This window comes from Brassica rapa, chromosome A08 (genome assembly GCF_000309985.2).
Source record: "Brassica rapa cultivar Chiifu-401-42 chromosome A08, CAAS_Brap_v3.01, whole genome shotgun sequence".
NCBI lineage: Eukaryota > Viridiplantae > Streptophyta > Magnoliopsida > Brassicales > Brassicaceae > Brassica > Brassica rapa.
In genome coordinates this window covers 8,919,563-8,943,151 of record NC_024802.2, presented here as the reverse complement: position 1 = coordinate 8,943,151, position 23,589 = coordinate 8,919,563, and the positions used below count along the sequence as shown (strand labels likewise).

At 31.8% G+C, this 23,589-nt stretch overlaps 3 protein-coding genes and 1 long non-coding RNA gene across 9 annotated transcripts; all 4 read left to right on the top strand.

Annotated features, from left to right (window-relative positions):
* The first annotated feature begins 1,625 nt into the window (after nucleotides 1-1,625).
* On the top strand, nucleotides 1,626-11,427 carry LOC117127347 (uncharacterized protein At4g04775-like). The gene is made up of 2 exons (XM_033277461.1): nucleotides 1,626-1,861; nucleotides 3,964-11,427. Exon 2 carries the CDS (start codon nucleotides 3,967-3,969, stop codon nucleotides 4,540-4,542), a length of 576 nt encoding a protein of 191 aa, XP_033133352.1. The 5' UTR covers nucleotides 1,626-1,861; nucleotides 3,964-3,966; the 3' UTR covers nucleotides 4,543-11,427.
* On the top strand, nucleotides 1,868-12,249 carry LOC103833826 (glutathione S-transferase T3-like). 2 transcript variants are annotated; one of them, XM_033277459.1, is made up of 2 exons: nucleotides 1,868-11,072; nucleotides 12,016-12,249. In XM_033277459.1, the coding sequence occupies exon 1, from the start codon at nucleotides 2,815-2,817 to the stop codon at nucleotides 3,691-3,693; it is 879 nt and encodes a 292-aa protein (XP_033133350.1). In that variant the 5' UTR covers nucleotides 1,868-2,814; the 3' UTR covers nucleotides 3,694-11,072; nucleotides 12,016-12,249. The 2 variants fall into 2 exon arrangements, with proteins under 2 accessions (XP_033133350.1, XP_033133351.1); XM_033277460.1 differs by lacking the exon at nucleotides 12,016-12,249 and having other exon boundaries at nucleotides 1,881-10,163; nucleotides 10,245-11,427.
* LOC117127499 lies at nucleotides 4,898-5,524 on the top strand. The gene has a single exon (XM_033278043.1). The coding sequence runs from the start codon at nucleotides 4,898-4,900 to the stop codon at nucleotides 5,522-5,524; it is 627 nt and encodes a 208-aa protein (XP_033133934.1).
* A 4,861-nt stretch (nucleotides 12,250-17,110) lies between the features above and the next one.
* Nucleotides 17,111-22,479, top strand: LOC103833825. 5 transcript variants are annotated; one of them, XR_004450361.1, is made up of 5 exons: nucleotides 17,297-17,315; nucleotides 17,429-17,511; nucleotides 17,911-18,026; nucleotides 19,197-21,883; nucleotides 21,976-22,479. It is a non-coding gene; the product is annotated as an uncharacterized LOC103833825 (long non-coding RNA). The 5 variants fall into 5 exon arrangements; XR_004450364.1 differs by having other exon boundaries at nucleotides 17,302-17,315; nucleotides 17,905-18,026; XR_004450362.1 differs by lacking the exon at nucleotides 17,297-17,315 and adding an exon at nucleotides 17,335-17,353.
* Nucleotides 22,480-23,589: the final 1,110 nt, after the last annotated feature.

Below are 23,589 nucleotides of genomic sequence, written 5' to 3'. Positions count from 1 at the left end.
TTTAATCGTCAAATAGAACATACATAATACGGTCACTAAACCCAAACATCAACCCCCACATTCCAAATACTAAACCCTAAATCTTAATCATTAAACCTAAACCCAAGTATAAAATCTAAACCCAAATAGTATAGAACAAAATAAATAGTATAGCACATATAGTTGTAAACAAGAAATTGATAAATAATAAATTTATCAAACAATCGATGGTACAATAATACAACAACCGTAGCATACTATTTAGTTTGGTACTTGCGAATTGTACAAAAATATAAGAATCATACTATACTATAATTTTCTTTCACTACATATAGTATAGTCGACGAGTTCATCTTCTTCACATCTTCCTCTTTTTACAGACATGGTGATACACACATTCACTAGTCCAGAGTAATTATTCTTCATCATACCATATCAATACAGCATACTATAACAATTTAAATAACAATGAAAAAAATCAAGATGAACAACATTGAAAAAAACTAAAAAAAAAGAAATTGTGATGTCACCTCGTTGTTGTCTACGGTGCCATCTTCTCCTCCAAACTCAATTCCACAAGCCCAAAATCCATATTATTTCTTAATCTAGTGGTTTGTGTTCGTATGTATAAAAAAACAGAGATTGGAGGAGAAGAGGAAGAAGAAGAGGAAGAGATGTAGAAGAATGATAACCACAATTTATTAAATTATTTATTTAATATTTCTTTTGATAAATAACTCTCAGCAGGTCACACAGGTTGAATTGAAGGGTAATATAGCATTATTACATAAAATACATGTACTGTAGATGAAAGTTAGGGATTTTAGTTATGTAGTGAATTATAATTTGTTTGAAGGTTATACAGCCAAATTTCCCAATAAAAAGTAGGGCTGGGAATAAAATCCTAAAATTCAGTTCCGAGCCCATCCAAAATACTTGAATCCAAACTTTATACGTAAAAGTATTGGGATGGACTGTTGTTCAGGTATCAAGTATTATCTAAACCGGATTCGAACATGTATACAGAAATACATGAGAATCAGATTCTTTTAAGAATTTTATGAATCTGAACCCGAATAAATAATCAAAAATTTAACAAATATATGAAACGAATATTCAAAACAACTCATAAACTCGTTTTTGTTTTTGTTTTGATCCTAAAATGTTAATTTTTTAGTTTTGAGTTTAGGTAAATTTAAGTATATTTCAAGAAAAAATCCAAATTGACATGAAAATTTTAAAATATTTAAAAATCCAAAAAGAAAATTAAACCTGAATAGGTATTCGAATCTGAGAATCTGAGAAAATCTGAGCTGAATCAGACTGACGATGTAAAATATTGGAATGTTTCTATACTTTTAAATTCGGACATTTGAAATATTCAAAACGAACCTAAAGGCACATCATTAAGGGCATCAACATCGCAGTCCTTAACCAAAGTCGTTACAAATTAAAACATTAAAAATAAATCAAAATAACATAAAACCGAAGCAAACGTATGTTAATTAAGAAGTTTTGATTTCGCGTCCTTAAGACCACGTGTCATCGTGGGAGGGGAAGCACGGATTAGGGTTGGGAAAACAAAATAAACCGTCTCGAAGTCATTCTCATCCTCTCCTTTCTCTCTCTCTCGACGGCGATTTAAACCCAATCAAACACCTCTCGGCGTAGCTGTCTCCGTCGCTGTCTCCGTTGCTGTCTCCCTCGATATCTCCGAGGATCTCTCCGTCGCTGTCTTCCTCGATCTCTCCGTGGATCTCCCGTCCATCTCGCCGTCTATTCCCTCCGTGTATCTCTCCGTCCATCTCTTGGCGTAGCTGTCTCCGTCGCTCTCTCCCTCGAAACCTTCCCAGATCTCTCCGCCGATTCGAATCTTTACCAGGTATCGCTGAATCCTCTGTCCGTCGCTTTCGGATTTAGTGTATCAACTTGTGGATCTATCTCGTGTGTATCTGAGTTTGTTGTGACGATTTGATTGTATGCATTGTGTTTGTGATTGAATAGTTGGTGTTTGTGATTGAATGCCATGTCTGAGAATCCTTTGTTTGTGAATTAAATACTCTTGTTGTTTTGTTTTCTAACTTTGTGATTGAAACGAGTACTTGATGTTTGTGTGTTCATAACAAGAAACTCTTTCGATATGAAACTTATTCGATTAGAAAAACATGGATTTGAAACTCATATCATTAACTCGTTTTAGAAAGATATTGATGAGTATCTGATTAGTATTCACGAGAAGCTAAGTTAAGTTTATTACAGGGCATGGACATAGACATTTGAAACTCATAAATCGATTGCATTAAGTATGTAACCTGTTCGCGGAAAGCAAATTCATAACTGTTATAGGAGTTAAGTTAAGTTTGTTCTCAACCAAATATGAATAGTGAGACTTAGTTATAGTATCAGTGTCCTGTCTTGTTGCATTGGTGAGAATTATAGGATCAATTTGTGGATATCATTGTACTCTGTTTGAAACCAAATCCTCTTTTCAATTTAATGAAGTTGTTTGTTCAATTCGCTTTTCTTTTTAGTTGTGTAGTGTGCAATAACTACTGATTAGACCTTCGTAGTTTATTGCTTACTCTTGTTGCTTCTCATCAAACTTGATAGGTTGTACTTGTCTATTTAACCCCCGAACTAGAGTTAATTGCTATGTACTTGTAGTTTTATAATAAGTGTTGATTAGACTTAGGTAGATAATGGTTAGGTGTTATGGAGTTATTACCTACTTATATTTGTCCTATTTAATCAGATAGAATATGGTAGAGCTTTAGTATCTCCAAATCTTCTTTCTTTTTTTGTGGGAGTATCACTCTCTTCTCTGTCCTTGTTGCCATGAAGCCAGGTAGCCAGTACCCTGGTTATGTAGATTTCCTTCATAGCGTTTCAGGAAATAATGCTCAGGGAAACTTTCCTTATGAAAGTTTTCCTTATAGTCTCAACATTGGAGCCTCTCAAATTCCCCCTTTCAGTTCACAACAGACTGAAGCTCCATCCCAGCCTGATAACCCACCAGTGGAGATACCAGTGGAGCGGTTGGTGAGAAAGAAATGGAATCCTGTTGATGACGAGGTCCTGATCAGTGTCTGGCTAAACACATCAAAAGATGCTGTTGTCAGCACTGAACAGAAGTGCCGGAATTTCTGGAAACGCGTAGGACATTACTTTTCAGCAGCTCATCATGAGAAGAGAGATGGCGAGCATTGTAAGCAGAGATGGCATAAAATCAATGGGGATACAAACAAGTATTGTGCAGCATACGCAGCTGCGGAGAGGCTTCAAAGTAGCGGTCAGAATGACAACGACTTAGTGAAGAAAGCTCATGAGATATACTTTGCGGATCACGGCTCTAAGTTCACCTTGGACCATGCATGGTGTCTTCTGAGGTACGAACAGAAGTGGCTGAGCCTGAACACTCCAAAGTCTGGCGGTGAGAAGAGAAAGACTGGTGAGGATGGTTCCCAACCATCAAGCAGTAACGTTGGTGAGGAAGAGCCCCGTCCTGAAGGTATCAAAGCTGCGAAAGCAAGAAGGAATTCTAGGAAGGGGATGGCTGTCGAGGACTTTAAGAGCGTCCATGAGCTCAAGATGGAGGATTTGGCGAAGAATGAGAGGCTCTCGAAGCTGGCCATTTTAGACACTCTCCTTGCTAAGAAGGAGCCAACCGAGAGGGAAGAAAATGTGAAGAACATGCTGTTGGCCGAATTTTTCTAGTTTTTAAACCCTATGAGTCTATGTTGTGTAATATCTATTATGTTTGTGTCATGCGTCTAGTGTCGGAGGAGAAGCTGTGACTATGTGTGATTTGAAATCCTAAGAGTCTATGTTCTGTTTTTAAATTATGATTGTTGGTCTTTCAATGTGTGATTCGTGTTTAATTATAAGAATTATTTTCATGAGAGAATGTGTGTTGTGACCTGTGTTCTATGTTCTGTTTACAAATTATATTCTCTGTCTAATGTGTTCTGTTTTGATTATTCTCAGGCAATGGGATTGGATTATTCGTACACGCAGCCGTCTGAGTCGGAGGATTACGGTTTAAGAGGTTCAGCAGACAGTGGAAACAGCTCTACAGAGATGTATATCCAGCTGGACCAAGCTCAGATCGAAGCCGCACGCCATCAGTACCCTCCGCAGCTTGAAGTGGAGTTTGGCTTCCCCAAGGAGTGCTACTGTGGTGGAGAGCCACTTGTAGCCACTTCTTACACAAGAACTGACCCGGGGAGAAGGTTCTACACCTGCAAGAACAAACAGGACGGAGACTGCCATGTCTACAAGTGGTGGGACGTCGCGGCTACAGAGGAGATCAAAGCACTTGGTGCACAAGTGACCCTCCTCACTGATAAGGTAGATTCGCTTTCATTCGTCGGTTACGAGGAGACCGAGCTGCGGGAGTTAAAGGAAGTTCAATTTGATATGGAGCAGAAATTGGTTAGGTTGGAGAGCATTGTATGTGACTTAGGTAGAAAGAAATCTAGATTTGGTTATGGGTTTGAACTAGTTGTAGGTGTTCTGGTTGTTGTGTTAGTGATAATAGCCATCGGAGTAGCTGCTCGTATGTAGGTTTATATGTCTTGTGTTTATCGAAAATGTATGATTATCCTTGTGTTTTGTTAAATTTTGTTCAACTCGGATTATGTAACCCTATCTAACTCGGATTAAATCTTGTTTCAATGTCTTGATTGATTATTTTTATCAAAACTCTTACTTCATTCAAAAAATTTATTTTTTTAAAAAAATTTGTTTTTGCATATACCAACTAAAAGAAAAACGTATTTTTACATATAGCTATTCAAATAACTAAAATTAGTTGTAACTTTATAGCTATAAATATAACATGTCTTTCAATTACAAAGTCACAACTTTTCATTGTCGATTCACTTCTAAAACAATCACAACCACTTCTCAATAATTTATAATGGCTTCTTCATCCCATTATCATTATCATAAAGATGATGATGATGAGATCGATCTTGATACTCCTTATGAAGAATTTTATAACAATTGTGCTCTCGTACAAGAACCAGAAGATAGACAACGCCGTAATGTTCATGAGAGACACCGGGAAGAAGGCCACACCTTGCTTTGGAATGATTATTTTGCCGACAATCCAACTTACTCTCCCGCTCTTTTCCGCCGACGGTTTCGAATGAACAAAAGTTTGTTCCTGCGTATTGTGAATCGTTTCTCAACAGAGATTCCATATTTTCGACTAGCAGAAGATTGTACCGGACGGACAAGTCTCACACCTCTACAAAAATGTACTGCAGCAATTCGACAATTGGCATACGGTGCTGCGGCGGACTCGGTGGACGAATATATCCGTCTAGGCGAATCAACAGCTCAAAAATGTTTGCACAAATTTACCGCCGGAATAATAACCTTGTTTGGCGAAGAATATCTACGACGTCCAACACAGGAGGATCTGCAAAGACTACTACATATCGGAGAACAACGTGGATTTCCGGAGATGCTTGGAAGCATCGACTGTATGCATTGGGAGTGGAAGAATTGCCCCACGGCTTGGAAAGGAATGTACTCATGAGGAACCGGAAAACCGACAATTGTGTTGGAGGCGGTAGCTTCGTATGACCTCTGGATATGGCACGCGTTTTTTGGAGCACCAGGTACTATGAACGATCTAAATATTCTTGATCGATCACCTGTTTTTGACGACATTATTAATGGCATCGCGCCACGAGTGAACTTCTATGTTAATGATAATCAGTACCATTTCGGATATTATCTCACTGATGGTATTTATCCGAAATGGGCGGCTTTTATTCAATTTATCTGACTACCACAAAATCAGAAGCATTCATTATTTGCTCAAACCCAAGAATCAGTTCGAAAAGATGTCGAGCGTGCCTTCGGAGTCCTTCAGGCTAGATTTGCCGTTGTCAAAAATCCGTCAAAGTTATGGGATAAAGAGAAAATAGGAAATGTTATGAGAGCATGTATCATACTCCATAATATGATTGTCGAAGATGAACGGGCATCATTCACTCAGTATAACAAATTTGAGTTTCAACCAAGAGAAGTTCCGGATACATTTACCGTCAACATGCCTTCGAATATCAGTGAAAATGTCGGCACTACAATGGATCGTCGAACAAGGCTTCGGAATAGACAAATCCATGAAAACTTAAAAGACGATTTGATTGAAAATATATAGGATAAATTTTGACATCTTCCGAATAATATGTAATTTTAAGTTTTTATGAATAAATTGTGTGTGTTTTAATTTCTGAACTTTGTATTTTTTTTCCACTAATAAAATGTTTGTAATTTTAAAAACTAGTTTAAAAAAAAATTTATAAACCTAAGGACCTATCAAAAGTCCCACCCATAATCAACATTTTAACAAAAGTCCTTAACCAAAGTCCTAAACTACATAAACTAATTAAATACTCTAAGGACCATTCTAAAAGTCCTATTGATGCACTTGCTCTAAGGGAAAAGCATCTTTTTACATTGTTTTTAGCCAAACATACACAAATTTGTGTAAGAGACACTATAGCGCCAAAGTACAAGCTGGCAAATTGTAGAAAGCGAGAAATCAACGTGTAGTTCAATTTTTTGTTTTATTTTTCTGAAAAAAAAGCGGAAGATCTGCATGCAGATCTCAACCGCTAAACAATTAGTGTGGTTAATCCGTTTTCTTCTTTTCTTATCCAATAAATAAATTTGTTATATATTTATTTACTTTAATAAATACAATATTTTTATTCTATTTTATTTATAACTTTAACAACACAAAACTATCATTATCTAGTTATTTCAATTTCCATATAATTTTTACATTTTCTTAAATTATTATTATATATATATATATATATATATATATATATATATAAAAAGGGGTTTTCAAAGTTGGTGTTAAAACTTTGAAATACTGTTTTAGTTTCATTCAAATTGAAGTAAAATTTTCATTCATACTTCTTCTGAAAACTTTATAAACTTAAATCAGTTTTCAACAATCTGGGTAATTTTGTGACTCCCATTAATTTGGGATGGGTCCGTCCCTCTGCGTCCTGTTGTCTTTAAGGCTAGAACCACGGGGATAACAACATGAATGAGGTAGAACATAAAGTAGTTTCATACAGTAAAAATCTAAGGAGATAATAATTCTATTAACTGATAACTAAAAATATATAAATAAATAGAAACTGTTGTTGCAAATGTTTCCAAAAATTAGTTAAGAGAATTTTGCCAAGATGTCAATCCAACTTGATAGAAGCCGAACTCAAATTTTTGACAGGTCGAACCAATAATAAATTTATTTTGGGGCTACATCTCGGACACATCCAATTTCAATATTGAGGTTTACTGTTTAGTGTTTACATTCAAGCTTTAAAATATAGCTGGAAATTAGTGTTGAGCATTTACATATTTTTGTTTTTTTTTTGAGAAAAGCATTTACATTTTTTTTGCTCTTTTATTTTGTAAGAACTTTATTATATTGAATTCTGATTACAACCAACATAAGCAAAAACTCTGTGACAAAGAGTGAAAACCAATTGTTCATAATTGAAAAGCAATAAATCAAACAAATAGGTTAGACGTTGCTTTTCATAATATTTTAATGTAAATTTTTTTCTTATAATAAGATTTTCAACATGTCTTGTAATTTGTAGTTTGTACTTATATATAAGAACATAACTCTCTAGTGAGTGTTTGTAATCAAGATTTTATGATTTTTTTAAAAAGAATAACTTATACTAATCGAGCATTTACAAGGTTGGAATATATATACATCTAGAGTAGAACAGTTTATTGGGTGGTCATCTCTTTGCCACAATATTAACAGCTTCATTAAAATTCTGTTTAACATGAAAAAAACTTGTTCTTTCAAACTTAGATGCCCATTGTCTGGTGTCTTTAAGTAAATTTTTTTGAAGTTTAAGGACTTGGAGCTTGATGTATTGGTGCAATGACGTAAATAAAGTGTTCGATAACATGATTCTGTTGAGTATAACTCGTACATATTCAAGGATGTCGGAGTCTGGCAGTGTTGCAATTGTGTTACGCATGGACGATAGTTTATAGAACGTCTACATGTAATGAAGAACTAAAAGCATGGTAATGTTGAGAGTTTTCATTAGCTGATCTTGTTTGGACATGCTTCACAAACGAGAACATCCTCGGATCACAAATTAAAAGATTTAGTGATGCTACTTTTTAAGAAAATATATATTGCACAATTGGAAAAAATTATTGGCTATATATAGGATAGCTTAGACTTAAGATTAGGTTAAGATTTTAACGTTGTATTCTCACAGAAACACAAAAGGAGTTTTGGGGTTTCAAGAAGTGAGTGATTTGTAGAGGTGACCAATGATATACCATATATTTTACCAGTTTTTAGCCATGGTATATAAGTTTTTTATAACCTATTTATTATGTTTGAAGTTTTTTAAGAGTATTTTTAGGTCAAGAAGTATTTTGGAGCAATGTGGTGATTTTGGAGCATCTTGGAGATAAAGTTAGAAGAAACTCGTAGCTGTCCCTCGAACCAGTCTAGAGTCGACATTCAGCGTCAAACGTCGATCGACAAACATCCCGTGTCATCGATCGTCAGCGAAGCGCACAAGCCTTGACTTGGTTTCCAGCCGACTTATATTCCAAGTTCCACAACAATTACAGAAATACTCTTGATCGATTTTAACCTAATATTTATGTATTCTGTCTTTTTTTGGCAACCCACGTTTTTCATACTTTCATATTTTCACAACAAACATATTTAGGGTTTTTAATAGTTTGTAGAGAAGATCCAATACTCGTTCAGAGCTTTGTATTGGAACTCTAGTTTTTCTACTATATTATATTTATGCATCTTATTCAGATTATTGCTATGCTTTACTTTGCTATGTCTGAGTAATTTCACTTGATAGATTTAGAGTATTAGTAAAGTTATGAGAGATTAGCCCAAACTATAGAATTGTTAAGGTGATTGGCATCCTTCAAAGAATTGGTTGTAATGCTTGTGTTCTACAGTAGCTAACTAGAACCCTGATTTTAAGATTGTGGACAACTACGACGGTAGGTTGTGCACCAAAATAGATTCCCTTCAGATAGGATTGATAGAAACAAGCGCATCTGATTTAGTTAAGACTAGTGAACCTATCGATCAACTCGCTAATGCTTGCCTAAGGAAGCATCAATCGACGCTAATATCATAGCATTGATCAACGTTTGATCTGTATCAATAAGTGGAAGCAGAGATATTGGACTTAGTCAATAGGATTGATTCACATACGAAAGCTGAAATATTTTCTCATTAGAGTTCGAGTTCTAGGATTGACAACTTAAGCATTTTATATCATCATAATCATGATTACCTAAAACCCTAAATTTAGCTGTTTTCTCATAACTATTTACAACCTCAATCAATCAATCAACTGAACAACTACCTTGTTCGCCTCTGCTGTTTATTGATTTACTATGTTTCTTAATCATAAACTGATTAGGATCTATTGTGTGTCCTAGCTCCTTGTGTATTTGATCCCTAAGTACTACAGCTGAACCTCTTATGTGAGAGAGTAAAAATCACTCATTAGGATAATTTGAGTGATATGAATCAACATTGGTTGGTTCACTCAAAGGGTAGATTAAGAATTGAGCTGTGTCAAGCCATTTGTGGCGTTGAGTAATTCAGATTAAACAAATCTGTAAGAAATTCTTAATAAAAAGAGAAGTTTGTCTTGAATCCCTTATGTTCTTATTGATTTCACTAGCTACATACATTTTATTTGGTATCAGAGCTAGGTTGCGATCCTTGGACATGTGAAGCTTAACGTGTTGGTGCAATTGCACAAAAAGGGTTCGTTGACATGATTTTTTGAAGTATGGTTCGTCCATATGAAGCTCCAAATCCTTTTATTACCAAAACATATAATCCATTCATCAAAACTTTAAGATTGTACATAAATATATGGTTGCCTTCAAGTAGATTTCTTACCAAAGTTAAATATCCATTTGATGTCTTCATATTTTATATTAGAACTTGAAATACCATTTTTGTTTGACTATAAGCTTTTCTTCTTTTTTGTCATCTGAATAGATCATTGTTCAGTTTCAAAACAAGATTATTACAAGAAACCCACTCTCTCACGCAAACAAACAAACCCTAGTGCCGCCGTCGCTTTCCCCCGACGTCCTGTGTCTTTTTTCTGGAGTCTTTGGTATCTCCATCTCTTCCTTGTCTTTTTTTTTCTCTCTCGGTGAATCCCAACCCCTATAGTGATATGCTCGGTGCTTTGTAGTCTGATGAAACTTCTTGGGTCAACTCTGTCTGTGGCGGGGAAGAATCAGCTGGTTACTGAGGTTCCATGGAGTTTTAGTGAGCTACGGGAGGCAGAATCACTATGATGGGTCGGACTTTTGGGTTTGGAGTATTCCGACAATCGTTTTCCCTTAGATCTGTCGGACCTTTCCATGGAGGAGGACGCATGGGATCGCGGAGTGTTATGCATGTTGCATATCTGGTGGTTCGCGAGATTAGTGGTCCGTTCTGATGAGATCTGCAGGAAGAGGGTCGTTGTGTTCTGGTGTCGGAGAAGCACGGCGTCAGTGTGGTTCTGACTATTCTCAATCTCGGCCAAGTGAAACTTAAAGGTCAATTTTTTCAAGGGTGTGAACAGATCAGAAATGCTAATGGGTATTGGCTCGTCAGGCTCTTGTTTCATGTGTGTTTGAACCTCCAAGCCTCCGTAATGGGTCGTCTATGGCTTTGTCTGGAGCTGGGGTGGAGGATGCTTTACTTTGGACTTTCCGGATCTCACCATCGATGTGAAGGCAAGCTGCAAGAAAGCTATCCATTGTTTCTCGGTGGTGGCACATGGAGAGGCTAGTTCACTCTTCGGTTGGTCAACAAGAGCAACTATGTCTCGGTGACGCTCATGTGTTGGAAAAGGTCATTCACAATACCAAATAGAATAGGAAGGCTCGGTCCGGTAGACATGTTCCTTCTTTCTGGTTTGCAGACATAAGATGGAGCGCGATGGATGCTAAATCCTCAACCCATGTTTCTTGAAGAATGGTGTGGAGGCTTAAGAGAATATATGAGACTCCTGTCTCAGTGCCTCCATAAGGTATGATCATCCTTCCTTTGCAAGAATCAATTGATGTGGCTTCTCATCATTTAGAGCTCTCTAGCTGAGAAAATACACCAACGTGGTGTCGTTATGGTTGGACAAGCACAACACTCAGATATTTTGGCTCCAACCGTTATGGGCAGTAAAAAAAATTCTTAAGTCAGGGCTGACTGAATGGTTAGAAGTAGCTTTGTATTCTTGCATTTAGTGGTTTAATTAGGTGGTCTAAGAGACAATTCATTCTGAGTCGTGGGATGAATTTATTTTTATCATGGTAAAAAATACAATGTCGTATTTGATTTTGTAGCTTAGGATCCTTCTTATTGTTCTTAAGTGATACTAGATATTGGCATCGTATGTGGGTTTAAAATCTCTTGAGATTGAAATCTTGTATCCATAAATTGGTCAATGAAAATTGAAATTGAACAAAAAAAACAACGGAAAAACACATACAAAGACTTCATAAACCCACTAATACAAAATATCATCCGAGCCAAAAGCCGGACGCATACCAGAGTCGGAATCCGGACAACCCAAAAAAATAAACCATAATTAAAGCCATTTCAAACAAAAATGAAAAATCTATAAAGAAACTTCACCTAAATCCTGTTTATCAAAAAAAAAAAAAAACTTCACCTAAACGGCAGCATATTCGACCACGGAAAATCTGCCATTGAATAAGTATCAAGTTAATATACTCTTAGACAATCAAACAAAAGATTTATCATGTTTTTTTTTATATACCAACATTGAAATTGTTAATAATAAATTATTATAGAAAAAAAATCAAGACGTTATTATTCGTGTCAGTCAATCAGCATCTACTACACAGCAATTACACATTCCAGTTTCATCTCTATAATAATTTCATTGTTGGGATATAATCACGTCTTGATTTGGTTTGTCTTTTTTTTTTACTTTTTATTTTTGAACATAAAAGATTCAAGAATGAGTGTGATTAAAGAGAAAGTAAAGAGAGAGAGAGAGAGAGAGAGGAAGAAGAACCAGAAGGAAAAGGTTATGAGTGCTACCACCATCTTCTTTATTATGGTTTGTCTTTTTTTTTTACTTTTTTTTTTACTTTTCTCTTAAAAAAAACGAATTCTGTTCATAAACGAATACAGTCTGATTATCTCTTCTGATTTCAATCATGGGAGACATTAAAACATAATCACGTTCTGTGGACCCAATTATTAAATTGTTTACAATTAATGAAGGTATCAAATACTCGTAGCATTATACATATTTTTTTGTTTCTTATAGTTATTGTGAAGACAAGTGATGAACATATTTATGATGGTTCTGTTGATGCTTTTTATTAAAGATTAAAAAAAAAAGTTACAGATCTTTACTATGTCAGATTAATGTAGACTTTTTTACATTTTTTTTTTCTTTTCTAAGACAAATGCTTGTGTCAAGCAAAAATTTGGGAAACTGTATAAATTTAATATACAACTAGAAATGTTCAGTTTGTAAGGAAAACAGAAAGACACCGGGGATGACTAATGACAACACGTTAGCTCAAGACAACTCCATCTTCCAACCAATCTTGTCACACCAACGTCTATATAACACTAGTTTCTAGCGCATCCAATTAATTCACTTGTATTTTATTGATTAGAATTATATTATTATATTGCACATGAACATGGTCAGATTTGTGATTAATTTTTTTTTTGACTGAAAGATTTGTGATTAAAAACATTGATAATATTATTAGTTAAATTTTTTGATAAAGAAAGAAACAATATTATTACTTAGAATAGCTGAAGTAAATCTACATTCGAATTTAGTTATTGTAGGCAGAAATATATCCACATTCAAAAAGGGTGTTTGTGTGATTCCAATCTTGTCGAACATACGACACAAGCTGCTGGAACATGTATGTCCTATTTAATGAGACGATCACGAGTAGCTAACGATTCTGAATCACTAGCTAGCCAGTGGATCAGTAAAGTCATGAAGGAGAACCGCGGGACCGTTTCACTGATTTCAAGTCTCTTTGGAGTTCAAGACAACACAAAAAGAGTATCTAGCCATAGTGAGTGTGAAGGGGAGAATTGGCCTTAAGGCTTAGTTGCAAGCTCTCTGCTTTATCTTATCATGCGCCATGCAGAGCCCATAATCCAAGCCGAATTGCATGAATCACTCTAGCATCAAAATTTTCAAACAACTAAGCGGACCCGATGGACTAATAAATCGATAAGCCGATAAAATAGGAGTGTTAGTGAATTAATATAATGAATCTATTATAGTTTTGATCCAGAAACATGTGCATCTCCAAAATCTTGAACTTCGCATAAAAGTTTATTTTGGATAGGAAACCAAACACGCAATTCTTTCGGAATATTTTGTTGTTGTAAAAAATAAATATATCAATAACGTCTGGGTTTTATGTAAAAACTATATAGTCACAACTTGAATTTTCACGTTAATTTCATTTTCTACGTTTCAATTTGAGTATTAGTGCGAGATATTGAATGAAAGTTATTACCATGATAAATGTATAGAGTTATTTGTTTGTAATGTGTTGGATAAATGGCGAGGACTGATGAGGACAAAGAAAGAATAGAAGTAATAAGACAGAAAACGCGTGCAACAGCCGGAGATTTCGGATTCGGTCGTATCCTTTTCATTTGTCTCAGCCAGTAATTCCCAAAACCCTATCTTCTCTTCCTCATCCATCCTTTTCGCTACATGAATATAAACTACATAAAAATTCAATCGTTTTATGTATGGACGTATGATCACGCTATTTCCTTTACATTTTTGTTAATAAAACCTTTGAAGATCTAAATCCAAATTATTTTCGGTCAAACGGAAATTCTGAGCATTATACTTCTATTAGATGTGCCCACTATATTTTTTCTATTTGTATAGGCACATTTGGTTTTAATTAGGAGATATCCCGGATCAAGCCCATGTACATCTTATAAAAATTTATTTGTAATCTTTGTATAAGAAATATGTTATTATAACAATGTTTTCTTTCTCTAGATCCAATAATAAAATAATTATTCTAGTTAAGATATTGACAAGTTTTGGTTTAAATTATATGTATATGAATCCAACTGAAAATATTTCAATTATAAAAAATGGTCTGATTTTCAATATTGTTCAAGCCATCCAGTCGTATTTTACAATGTTAATGTTAAGGTGTTACTAGATTTTGATCCGCGCTTCAAAAGCGCGGGTTTTTTCCGATTAAGAATATTGTTTGATATGAATTATTATTTTGGTTTTGATGTTTTGAAGTATATTATTAAGTTATAAATTAAAGTGTTATTATATCGAAAAAGTAAAAAAATTTTAGTTTAAAATTATATAATTTATCAAATAGTTTATTTTACATTTTATATGTGTATTCTTATGTTACACCGTCATCGTTGCATTTTGTGTATTTTGTAAGAGTTATATTTGTTGAGTTGATGAGACAAAAAATTTACTTGGCAGATTTTGGGCTAATCTAATAGTATATATATTGTAGAATTTTTAATAGTTTTAGCAGTGTTTTCATACCCGAACCAAACCTACAGTCTCAGAAGTAAATCAGGTGATTCATATAAATCTGGTCTGAATTTTGTTAAAACCTTATATATAAAAATCTGATAAAAGTCGGTAAAAATGTAAAAACTATCATTAACCCGCTATCCAATATTGGTTGACCCGATAAAATCCCATATAAATTGGATGATATTTTTTCAAAACTCAATTCAAACTTTTTAATCAAGCTTTGAAGCACGGGGTTAATACTTTTTCAAAAGAGAAAAATCTTGTTTAACTTAGGTATTCCAAACCTAGTGAAGAGTTTATACTAATCTCAATGTGTTTAGTATATAATATATGATTGAATAACCCGCGGAAACATGCAAGCTTGAAACTCAAGTAATATAAATATTAATTTTGGACCTAATTATATTTGTAAATTTATTTTGTTATTTAAATTGAATTACAGAAGTGGTCTTGTATTTGAGCATCTTTTATATTAAACATTATTTGTTGCCCAAAAAAAAAATACTAATCATTATTTTGGATTTTAGTAATTGTGCTTCATAAGTAAAAATCAAGTCAACTTATTTTTTTATAAAAAAAAAGAGAGAATATGGAGCAATATTTTCTAAATTATTTGTATTTTTTAATTTTCCATAATATAGTTTAGTGGTTGTATCTGAATTATAGTAAAAACTCAATTAATTTGGCCCGAGGATAATTTTTAACTAACTTCATATGCATTTTTTCAAATTTGTTGAGTACTTATATGTTAATATCATTTTTTATGAACTGAAAATAATATAATATACTACTAAGTTTGATCGGTTCTATAGTAAAACATGATTTTGTGATAATTATTTATCATACTTCATTAATTCATTTTTTTAAAATACATGTATTACTTACCAGACTATTTTAATTCAAATGGCATGTATTATTTAATGGTGACATGCACCATACCATTCGTTTTATATAGATATGAATTTAAGAATTAAAATAAACATTATATAATATATATATGGTCACATACATAATAGATTAGTCTATGGACCCACGAGTTTATATATTATTGCATCAAAACAATGTTGGTTAGTAAATCGTATATAGGATATCAATAACTAAATAGAGAAATTTATAATCAATGGATGAGATTTATAGAAGGTCATATAGTAGTTACCATAAATATAGGAGTTGCACACTTATAATATCTAAAGAAAATCAGAGAAATTTATGAAAATATATTGTTAGGAGAAATTTAAGTAGCACCATGAAATTATTAACTTTTAAGAAATAGTCCAAACAACCTTGTATAAGTAGATTTTTCAAGACTGCTTCTCTTTTAATAGAATAGATATGTTCAAAACGGTTAAATATTAGGGAATCATCTAGACGTGTATACCGCTAAACTTAATTAGAAATGATTTCTACCAAATAATTGTTACAGTTTCAACTGAAATTTTATTGCTTCAATCACACAGGTTTAATCATTTCTGCCATTTGTGCACATGGTTATGGCGTTATAACAATATTAGATACATGTGTTTCAAGAAAATAAATTACATATTTTTGGTCCATTTTATTTTGTTGGTAATAATAATTTGTGGTCCATTTATCCAAACAAGCATCATCAGTGTATTAGTATTTAATATAAAAACTAGGTTAAGATCTGCGCCTTGCACGAGATGAATATTATATATAAATTATTTTTAAGTATTAAATTTTTTTTTATATTATAAAATAATAAATATATATTGAATAATTAAAAATTTAGTAACTATTACGTATATAATTAAATTGGTACAAATACTTAAATAAATTTTATTTATCTAGACAAATACATTTTTCTATTTTATATGTTATAAAATTAAATTTAAATGATATTAACATAGATATATACTATATTTTTAATATTGACATCTGTTAAAAAACATTTTATACTCATATTATTTTTGATCGTTTGTATTTTTTTATTACAAAAATTTTAAATCAATGTTAACAGTAAAAACTTTATGGGATGTTTAATAGTTTTAGTAATTTATAATTTTAAAAACATTCAATGCAAAGTTTAAAATCTAAATATTAAGTTGTCAATAATTGTTCAAAACTTTTATCAAAAAATTTCAAATCAAATTCGAAATTAAAATACTTATGTGTTTTATCTGGTATTTAATTTATTTAAAAATATTAATATGCATATATATAATATTTATTAAATGAGACTTCCTACTTATGTAATTTCGTAATCATTTGTATCTTGTTATAACATAAATTTTAAACCATGGATCACAAAAATTTCAATGTGAGATTTTTAACAACTTTAGTCATTTATATTCGTTTTTAAAATTTAAAATATAACATATATGAAAAAATCTAAATTTTTATTATATAGTTACTGTGGTTGTTTAATTTATTTTAAAATAAATTAAAAATGATAGAGAATAGACTCATTTTTATCAAATATTTATTATTCAAAATCATTAATTGTCATATATATTTTAGTCACATTAGGTAATTCCGTGATTTTTATTTAAGGAAACAATGAAGAACATTTATAATTAATTTATGGTTAGCTTAATAAAAAGCTTGTTATATATTTATATGGACCAACATATTTTTCTAAGGATTCTAAAAATGATTGTGGTGATGACATGTGGCTACAAAAAATATGTTGTAGTGCTTCTCTTTTAATATATAAGGGTTATATATATATGTTTGAGCGTGTGAGAAGAAGCTTGATTACGATTACAAGTTGAGACATTTTTCTCATCTCTTCTCATCTTGATAATGTTTTCCTCTTGCCTCCTTTAAAAACTTCAAGAGAAGGCAATTTTCTTTTCTAATTAATAAATTTTTGATTATAGCTAGGGTTGATGTAAGGTTTGCATATCTACATGGATCTATTTCTGTGCTGGTTTTGAGAGGCTGAAGCTGCCAGCATGATCTGGTAATCATACGACATACACACACCGCTATTACAATACATACAATTATGTTATATGCCAGACACATACTCATGCTAATTTACTTCCACACATCAAAGTTGTTTTTTCTCACCAAAACAGCATTTCCCCCCTTTCTTTTTCATAATTCGTGATGATTCTCTCTTATATTTTTTTTTAGAATATGTGTTTATGGATCCATGCATGTGTGTAGATCATAACTTAATACACCAATTTATTTTAACCATATTGTAAAAAGAAAAAGAAATGGCATTTCAAAACAGTATATAGATGATTTCATTGTTCATGTTGTCACGTATATGTGTGTGTGTGTGTGATATGTGCATATATATATATATATATATGTATGTGTAAGTGACTAAGTGAGTATATGGTAGTACCAGATCATCCTGCGGCTTCATTCACTCAATCACCAACAACGGCAAAACAATGAACTTAAATTTCATGAGAAAAGCGATTCCCGTTTGACTTTTGCGACTAGCCTCTATCATCACTCGAGGTAACAATACATTTACTTATCTTTTTTTTTGTTTATTTCGTATCCAATATGTTCGCCATTCTCTAAAATATACCCATATACGTATACCTAGTTAACTAGATATACTTACATATATACCATGGTACAAACAGAGACATATGATTTAGTTACTGTGTATAATATGACCATGTCCACACAAGCTCATGTTTATTGGTGGAAACGTGTTTACAAGTGACTATATGTTTCTTTGTTTAGACCTCTTGTTCGGAAACTCGCTGCACATTATCCGTATGGCAACCCCAGCCTAGTCATAAAAAATTAAGAATAAATCGGGGAATACTTATGATTTTTTCTCTCTTTAATACGTATAAATATTAGATATGTGGAACACAAACTTAAGTACAGCTTAGTCTACTGGTTTGTGATATATTAAATCCATTGGGCAACCCAGGTTTGAATCATATATGATGTGTTTTGCCATATCTGTATTTTCTTTAATAAGCTGAAAAGGACAAATATGTTCTTATACCTCTATAGTCTCGTTTTTATTGGGTTTATTATCATTTAAACATTAAATCTAACCTTAATCATAAAAATTTTGAACAAAAAAAATTATTAATGGTTTTCACCGATTTGGTTCTAATTGCCATGGAGCTCCACCGTGAAGCGTATAACCAGCGATTTTACGGCATCTGGCCGAGTTTTGGAATAGGGTCTAGACCTATGCTTAGATTTAGGCCTGGGTATTCGAGTATCATATCAGGTTCGGATATCAGATGTTTCTAATATGGAAAAATTGATGCCAATAGGGCAATTTTAAATTTCGGATTAGATTCAGTTTGCTACTTGTCAGGCTTAGGTAATTTTGGGTATATCCGAATTAACCGAAAAAATCGAGTTCCGGTTTGGAATGATTTGTTATGATCCAAATGTATATAAAAATAACCGATTTTATTTCAAATATTTGGTTCGAACCTGTTTTTTTTTTTTATCCAAACATGTCTAAAAATATCCAAAAGTAACCAAAAATATCTATAGTATCTAAATTATCTAAAAATAACTAATTATTTTCAAAAATTATTATAAATCTCTTTTTACAGCAATTTAAAAAAAACTTAATTAGGACTCTTCAAATCAAACTGGATAATCTGAATCCATGTGAATGACATAAATTGCCTTATATTCTGCAAGGAACATAAACAATCAATGTAATGCTGAAGCCCTCCTTGAGGATCCATATGTCTTCCAAATATGATGCAAAAGCAGGGGTTTGGATACTATCTTCATCAGCTGAAAATAATATATAGCAAAAGTCACCTGAAATTGACGTAAATTCTTCATGCATTATATTGCCAATATGAGTACCTCAATATTTGAGTGGAGAAGGGAAAGCGCTGCACTCGTGTTCATTGCTCCCACTAGACCATCAAAACCCTGCAAAGTACTGTATCAGGTTTGTCCCAATAAATTTCCCCCCTCCTTCCATTATAACTAATATCATAATTTTTAATATTGAAATTATTATATGTATGAAAATAACTAATATTTGTAGATACAATAAACATCTTTAAATTAATAATATCGAGACTGTGAAATTTTCTTAATTTATAGAGTTATTAATTTATAAAAAGTTTATTTTTTAAAAAAAATCTCTCTATTTTAAAATATAAATTTTTATAAAATATGTTTCATATCATTTAAATGTAATTTTAGATATAACTTTACTAAATATTATCAAAATAGATAGAATTGTTAAAAAAATAAAGATAAATTTTATTGTGAATATAAAACAAATAATACAATGTGTTGTTTGTACTTATATAAACCTTATATAGCTATATATAAATTATTAGTTTATAATTTTAGTGGGACTATACATTTACGTAAGATTTTCTAAAAAACTATTATCTTATTATTTTATCGATTTATTTCATATTTTGAACATGTCCAACTTGGGACAAATGTTTTTTACTAATTTACCGTGTTTATTAATTTATAAATTTTCTAATGTATATATTTTTACTTCAGATATTTTCGGATACCAGCGAATTTTTAATTCGGTTCAGTTTGAGATTCGTTTCTTCGAGTATAGGAAATCATGTAGCGTTCGGATATCTATATCAGATCGGGTTCAGTTTGGTGTCTTAAAATTTGGATTGGATCCGGTTCGGATCTTTGGATCCAGATAATTTACTCAGATGTACTTAAATTTATAATTAAGTTTAATATAATATATTGACAAAAGGTGTAGTTTATTGACAAGACACATAATTATCATATTAATAATAGTTGATCAAACTATAGAATTAGCCTATCACCTTTACATGTTGAACGTGAAGCCTTTATTTCGCAAATGAAATGCATGAAGATCCTATATTTTATGGAAGTGAAGTTTGCTACGGACTAAGCTCAATTGGTAAAGATGGTGTCTGCACCGACAGAATGGCTAGCTTTCACACCCCTCTTCGAGGAAGTACAACGATGTAAGACGTTCTTTCCTCATTTCTCACTCCAGCATATTTCTAGAGCAAAAAAGTATTATGGCGGATAAACTTGCATGAGGTGCAGAACCTCTCCTTCAGCTATGTACTATGTTGGCACTTCGACTTCAACTTGGGAGAAATTTTTTATTAAATCGTGAAAGTCATTTCATATAGTAGTTCTTAAAAATAATATATAAATTTACAAAAATATTTTTATGCGAGAAAAATTGAAATCATGTAATTATAAACATTTGTAAATGATATAATTAAGATCTAATAAAATTTAATTGTTTTCAACATAGATGAGTTGATTTAGAATGAGTCATGATATTATTTGGTTTAGGGTTTGGTAACATATGTTATATTATTGATTGTATTTTAGGGTTAGATTTTGGAATCCTAACTTTTGTTTTGAAAAATTAAATTTGACTTATATGTGTTTAGTTTTGTGTATATTAAACACTTTAAAGGTTGATTTTAAGTTTAATGAAGTGTTTGTTTTTTTTTAGTTTAGTTATTTGATTTTAGGGTTTAGGTGACTTTAATTTTAACAAATAAAGCATTATATGAAAGTCTTCCGAATCGAAAATATCCAATCTTATTAGAATTTTTGTCTCCTTATATAAAGAAAAGTTACACATTTTCTCACTCCCTCTCTCTCAAATGGCAACAACAAAAATGTAATGTTTCTCATTCTAAAACTCTCAAACCTCTCTCTAATCTCTTTAAATTTGAAAACACCAAACTTTATATCAATTTCTCAATTTTTTGTTTCATGTCTCTCACTGATTTATCTTGTTTTTGCAGATTTTTTATTACATGGTTTTCATCTTCCACCCTTTTTATGTTATATTTATAAATTTTGTGTTTGATTCTAAAAAGTTATATATTCAACCTAACGTGACTGTTTTATTTATTATTTAAGTATTAAAAACTTATTTTAAAGTTATTCTCTATTTTGAAGCCATTTGAATGGTTTTGTATATGTATGTTTTTCAGTTCCGAGTTAGACTTTTAGGAAGTCTTTTCTTCTTAGAAGTCTTCTAGCATATAATGCACTAGAATACTTCCCAAAAAGTCTTCTCTCATGTCTCTTATTTCATAACAGACCTGAGCATTTTGGTTAGTCTACATGTCTGATTTTTCTTCATTTGGTAATCTCTTGTTGATTAAAGCTCTTACCTCTCTCTCAAACTATGTCTGAGTCTTTGATTTAGTTTTAGATCTGGAGCTGTCAAAGTGGAGGAGCTGTCCGAGATGGAGGAAGAGGCCTCAGAGGTTGCTGCTGGAGGTGTCAAAGTAGCAGATGAGATCTCGTAGGTTGAAGTTGATGGTGGAGCCAAAACAAATATGAGCGTTTTTTGTAACTCTCCATGTATAAATTTTGTTCACCTGGTAACCGTCTTGTTGCTTAAATCTCTTGTCTTTTTCTTCATCTAGTAAAAAAATCTGAGTGTGTTAAAGCTGAAAGAAGTTTCATATTTCAGGTTTTTGAAGATTTCATGGAAAACTTCTGCTTCATGCATGCGAATTCTTCTGAAGTATTCCAGGAAGTCTTCCACCTCATGCATGCGAATTCTTCTGAAGTATTCCAGGAAGTCTTCCACCTCATGCATGCGAAGTCTTTTGAAGTATTCCAAGAAGTCTTCTCAAGTATTCAAGACTCCTAATATTGACTAATGTATATAAATTAATAAGAAAATATTAAGCAATCATTTTAATTATAGAAAAAATGAAAATTTATTAAACATTGTCCTATAAGACTTTTACGAAAGTCTTCTGGTAGAAGACTTCTAGGAAGTCTACCATTTATGTCATTTTTGCAATTGCAAATTTACAAAAGAAGACTTCTAAAGAAATCTGCTATGCAGCAGACTTCTCTAGAAGTCTTCCTTTGTAAGTATTGGCTTACTTTGGTATTTGAATTTTTTTTGAAAATACCAGAGAAGTCTTTCTTGGAAATCTTCAATAAAAAGTCATATTTTGGACACCGTTCGGTTAATTGCAAAACTAACATGTGTTTATCCTAGAAGACTTTCGCGGAAGTCTACTCGTTTTTTTTTTGTTAACAAAGAAAAGTTGGAAGACTTCCAGAGAAGTTTTCTCTAAAAACACAAACAAAAAGTCAATTACGAAACTAAATTATACATTGACCAGAAGACTTCAAGAGAAGTCTTCTCTACCGAGGATATTTCAAAAGAATTCTTCTTCGTGAAACATATCAGAAAAAAACATATTTCAAAAGAATTCTTCTTCATGTTTGATATTCTCAGGCACACATATCTTCTTAATGATAGTTACTCACTCGTTCTTGACCATAAATCATGAAATTGAGTAACTCTAACGAGGTTATAAAATTTGAAATAAAAACTTTTTGATATTGAGTTAAAATTTTTGAGAACATAAACAATAACCTATCATGATAATTTTTAAATTAGTAATGCATAAACAATAATGTGTTTTTCAAAATTTACTCACAAAATGTCAAATACAAAATTAACCCATGATTTTTTAGAACATTCATTTGCTGTATTCACCACATAAGTTCAAATTATTCACGAAAAAATCATTTTTTTTTGAAAATGCATATATTACTCAATCATCTTCTTCTTTTATTTACAACATTGTCATTGTCATCAATACACAAACCACCATGAACAACCAATTTAAAACTCTAAATGCACATTTCATCAAAAAAAAATTGTTATTGCATTAATTTCTTCAAAAACTATCATGTGTAAGAGATTTTTTAAAATTTATTTATACACTACCTTTATTATTAATAAATAAGTTTATAAATCAGTCAATATTATTTTTCGTTTAAATAAAATTAATATATTTATTTTATTAATATTTAATTAAGTGATTTCTTTTTTTATTTCTTAAATTTGAACTTTTTATAATTGAAAGATATTTTTTCAGATAATAAGACAATGTATATAAGGATTATCTTCTTATCTTATTAATTTATTTAATTTTGAGAAAGTTTTATTATATTAGTTTTAATCCATTATCCAATATATTAATTTTTTTTTTAATTTTGGTTATTTTATTATATTAATTAATATTGAATAATTTAATCAAATAAATAGATATAATTA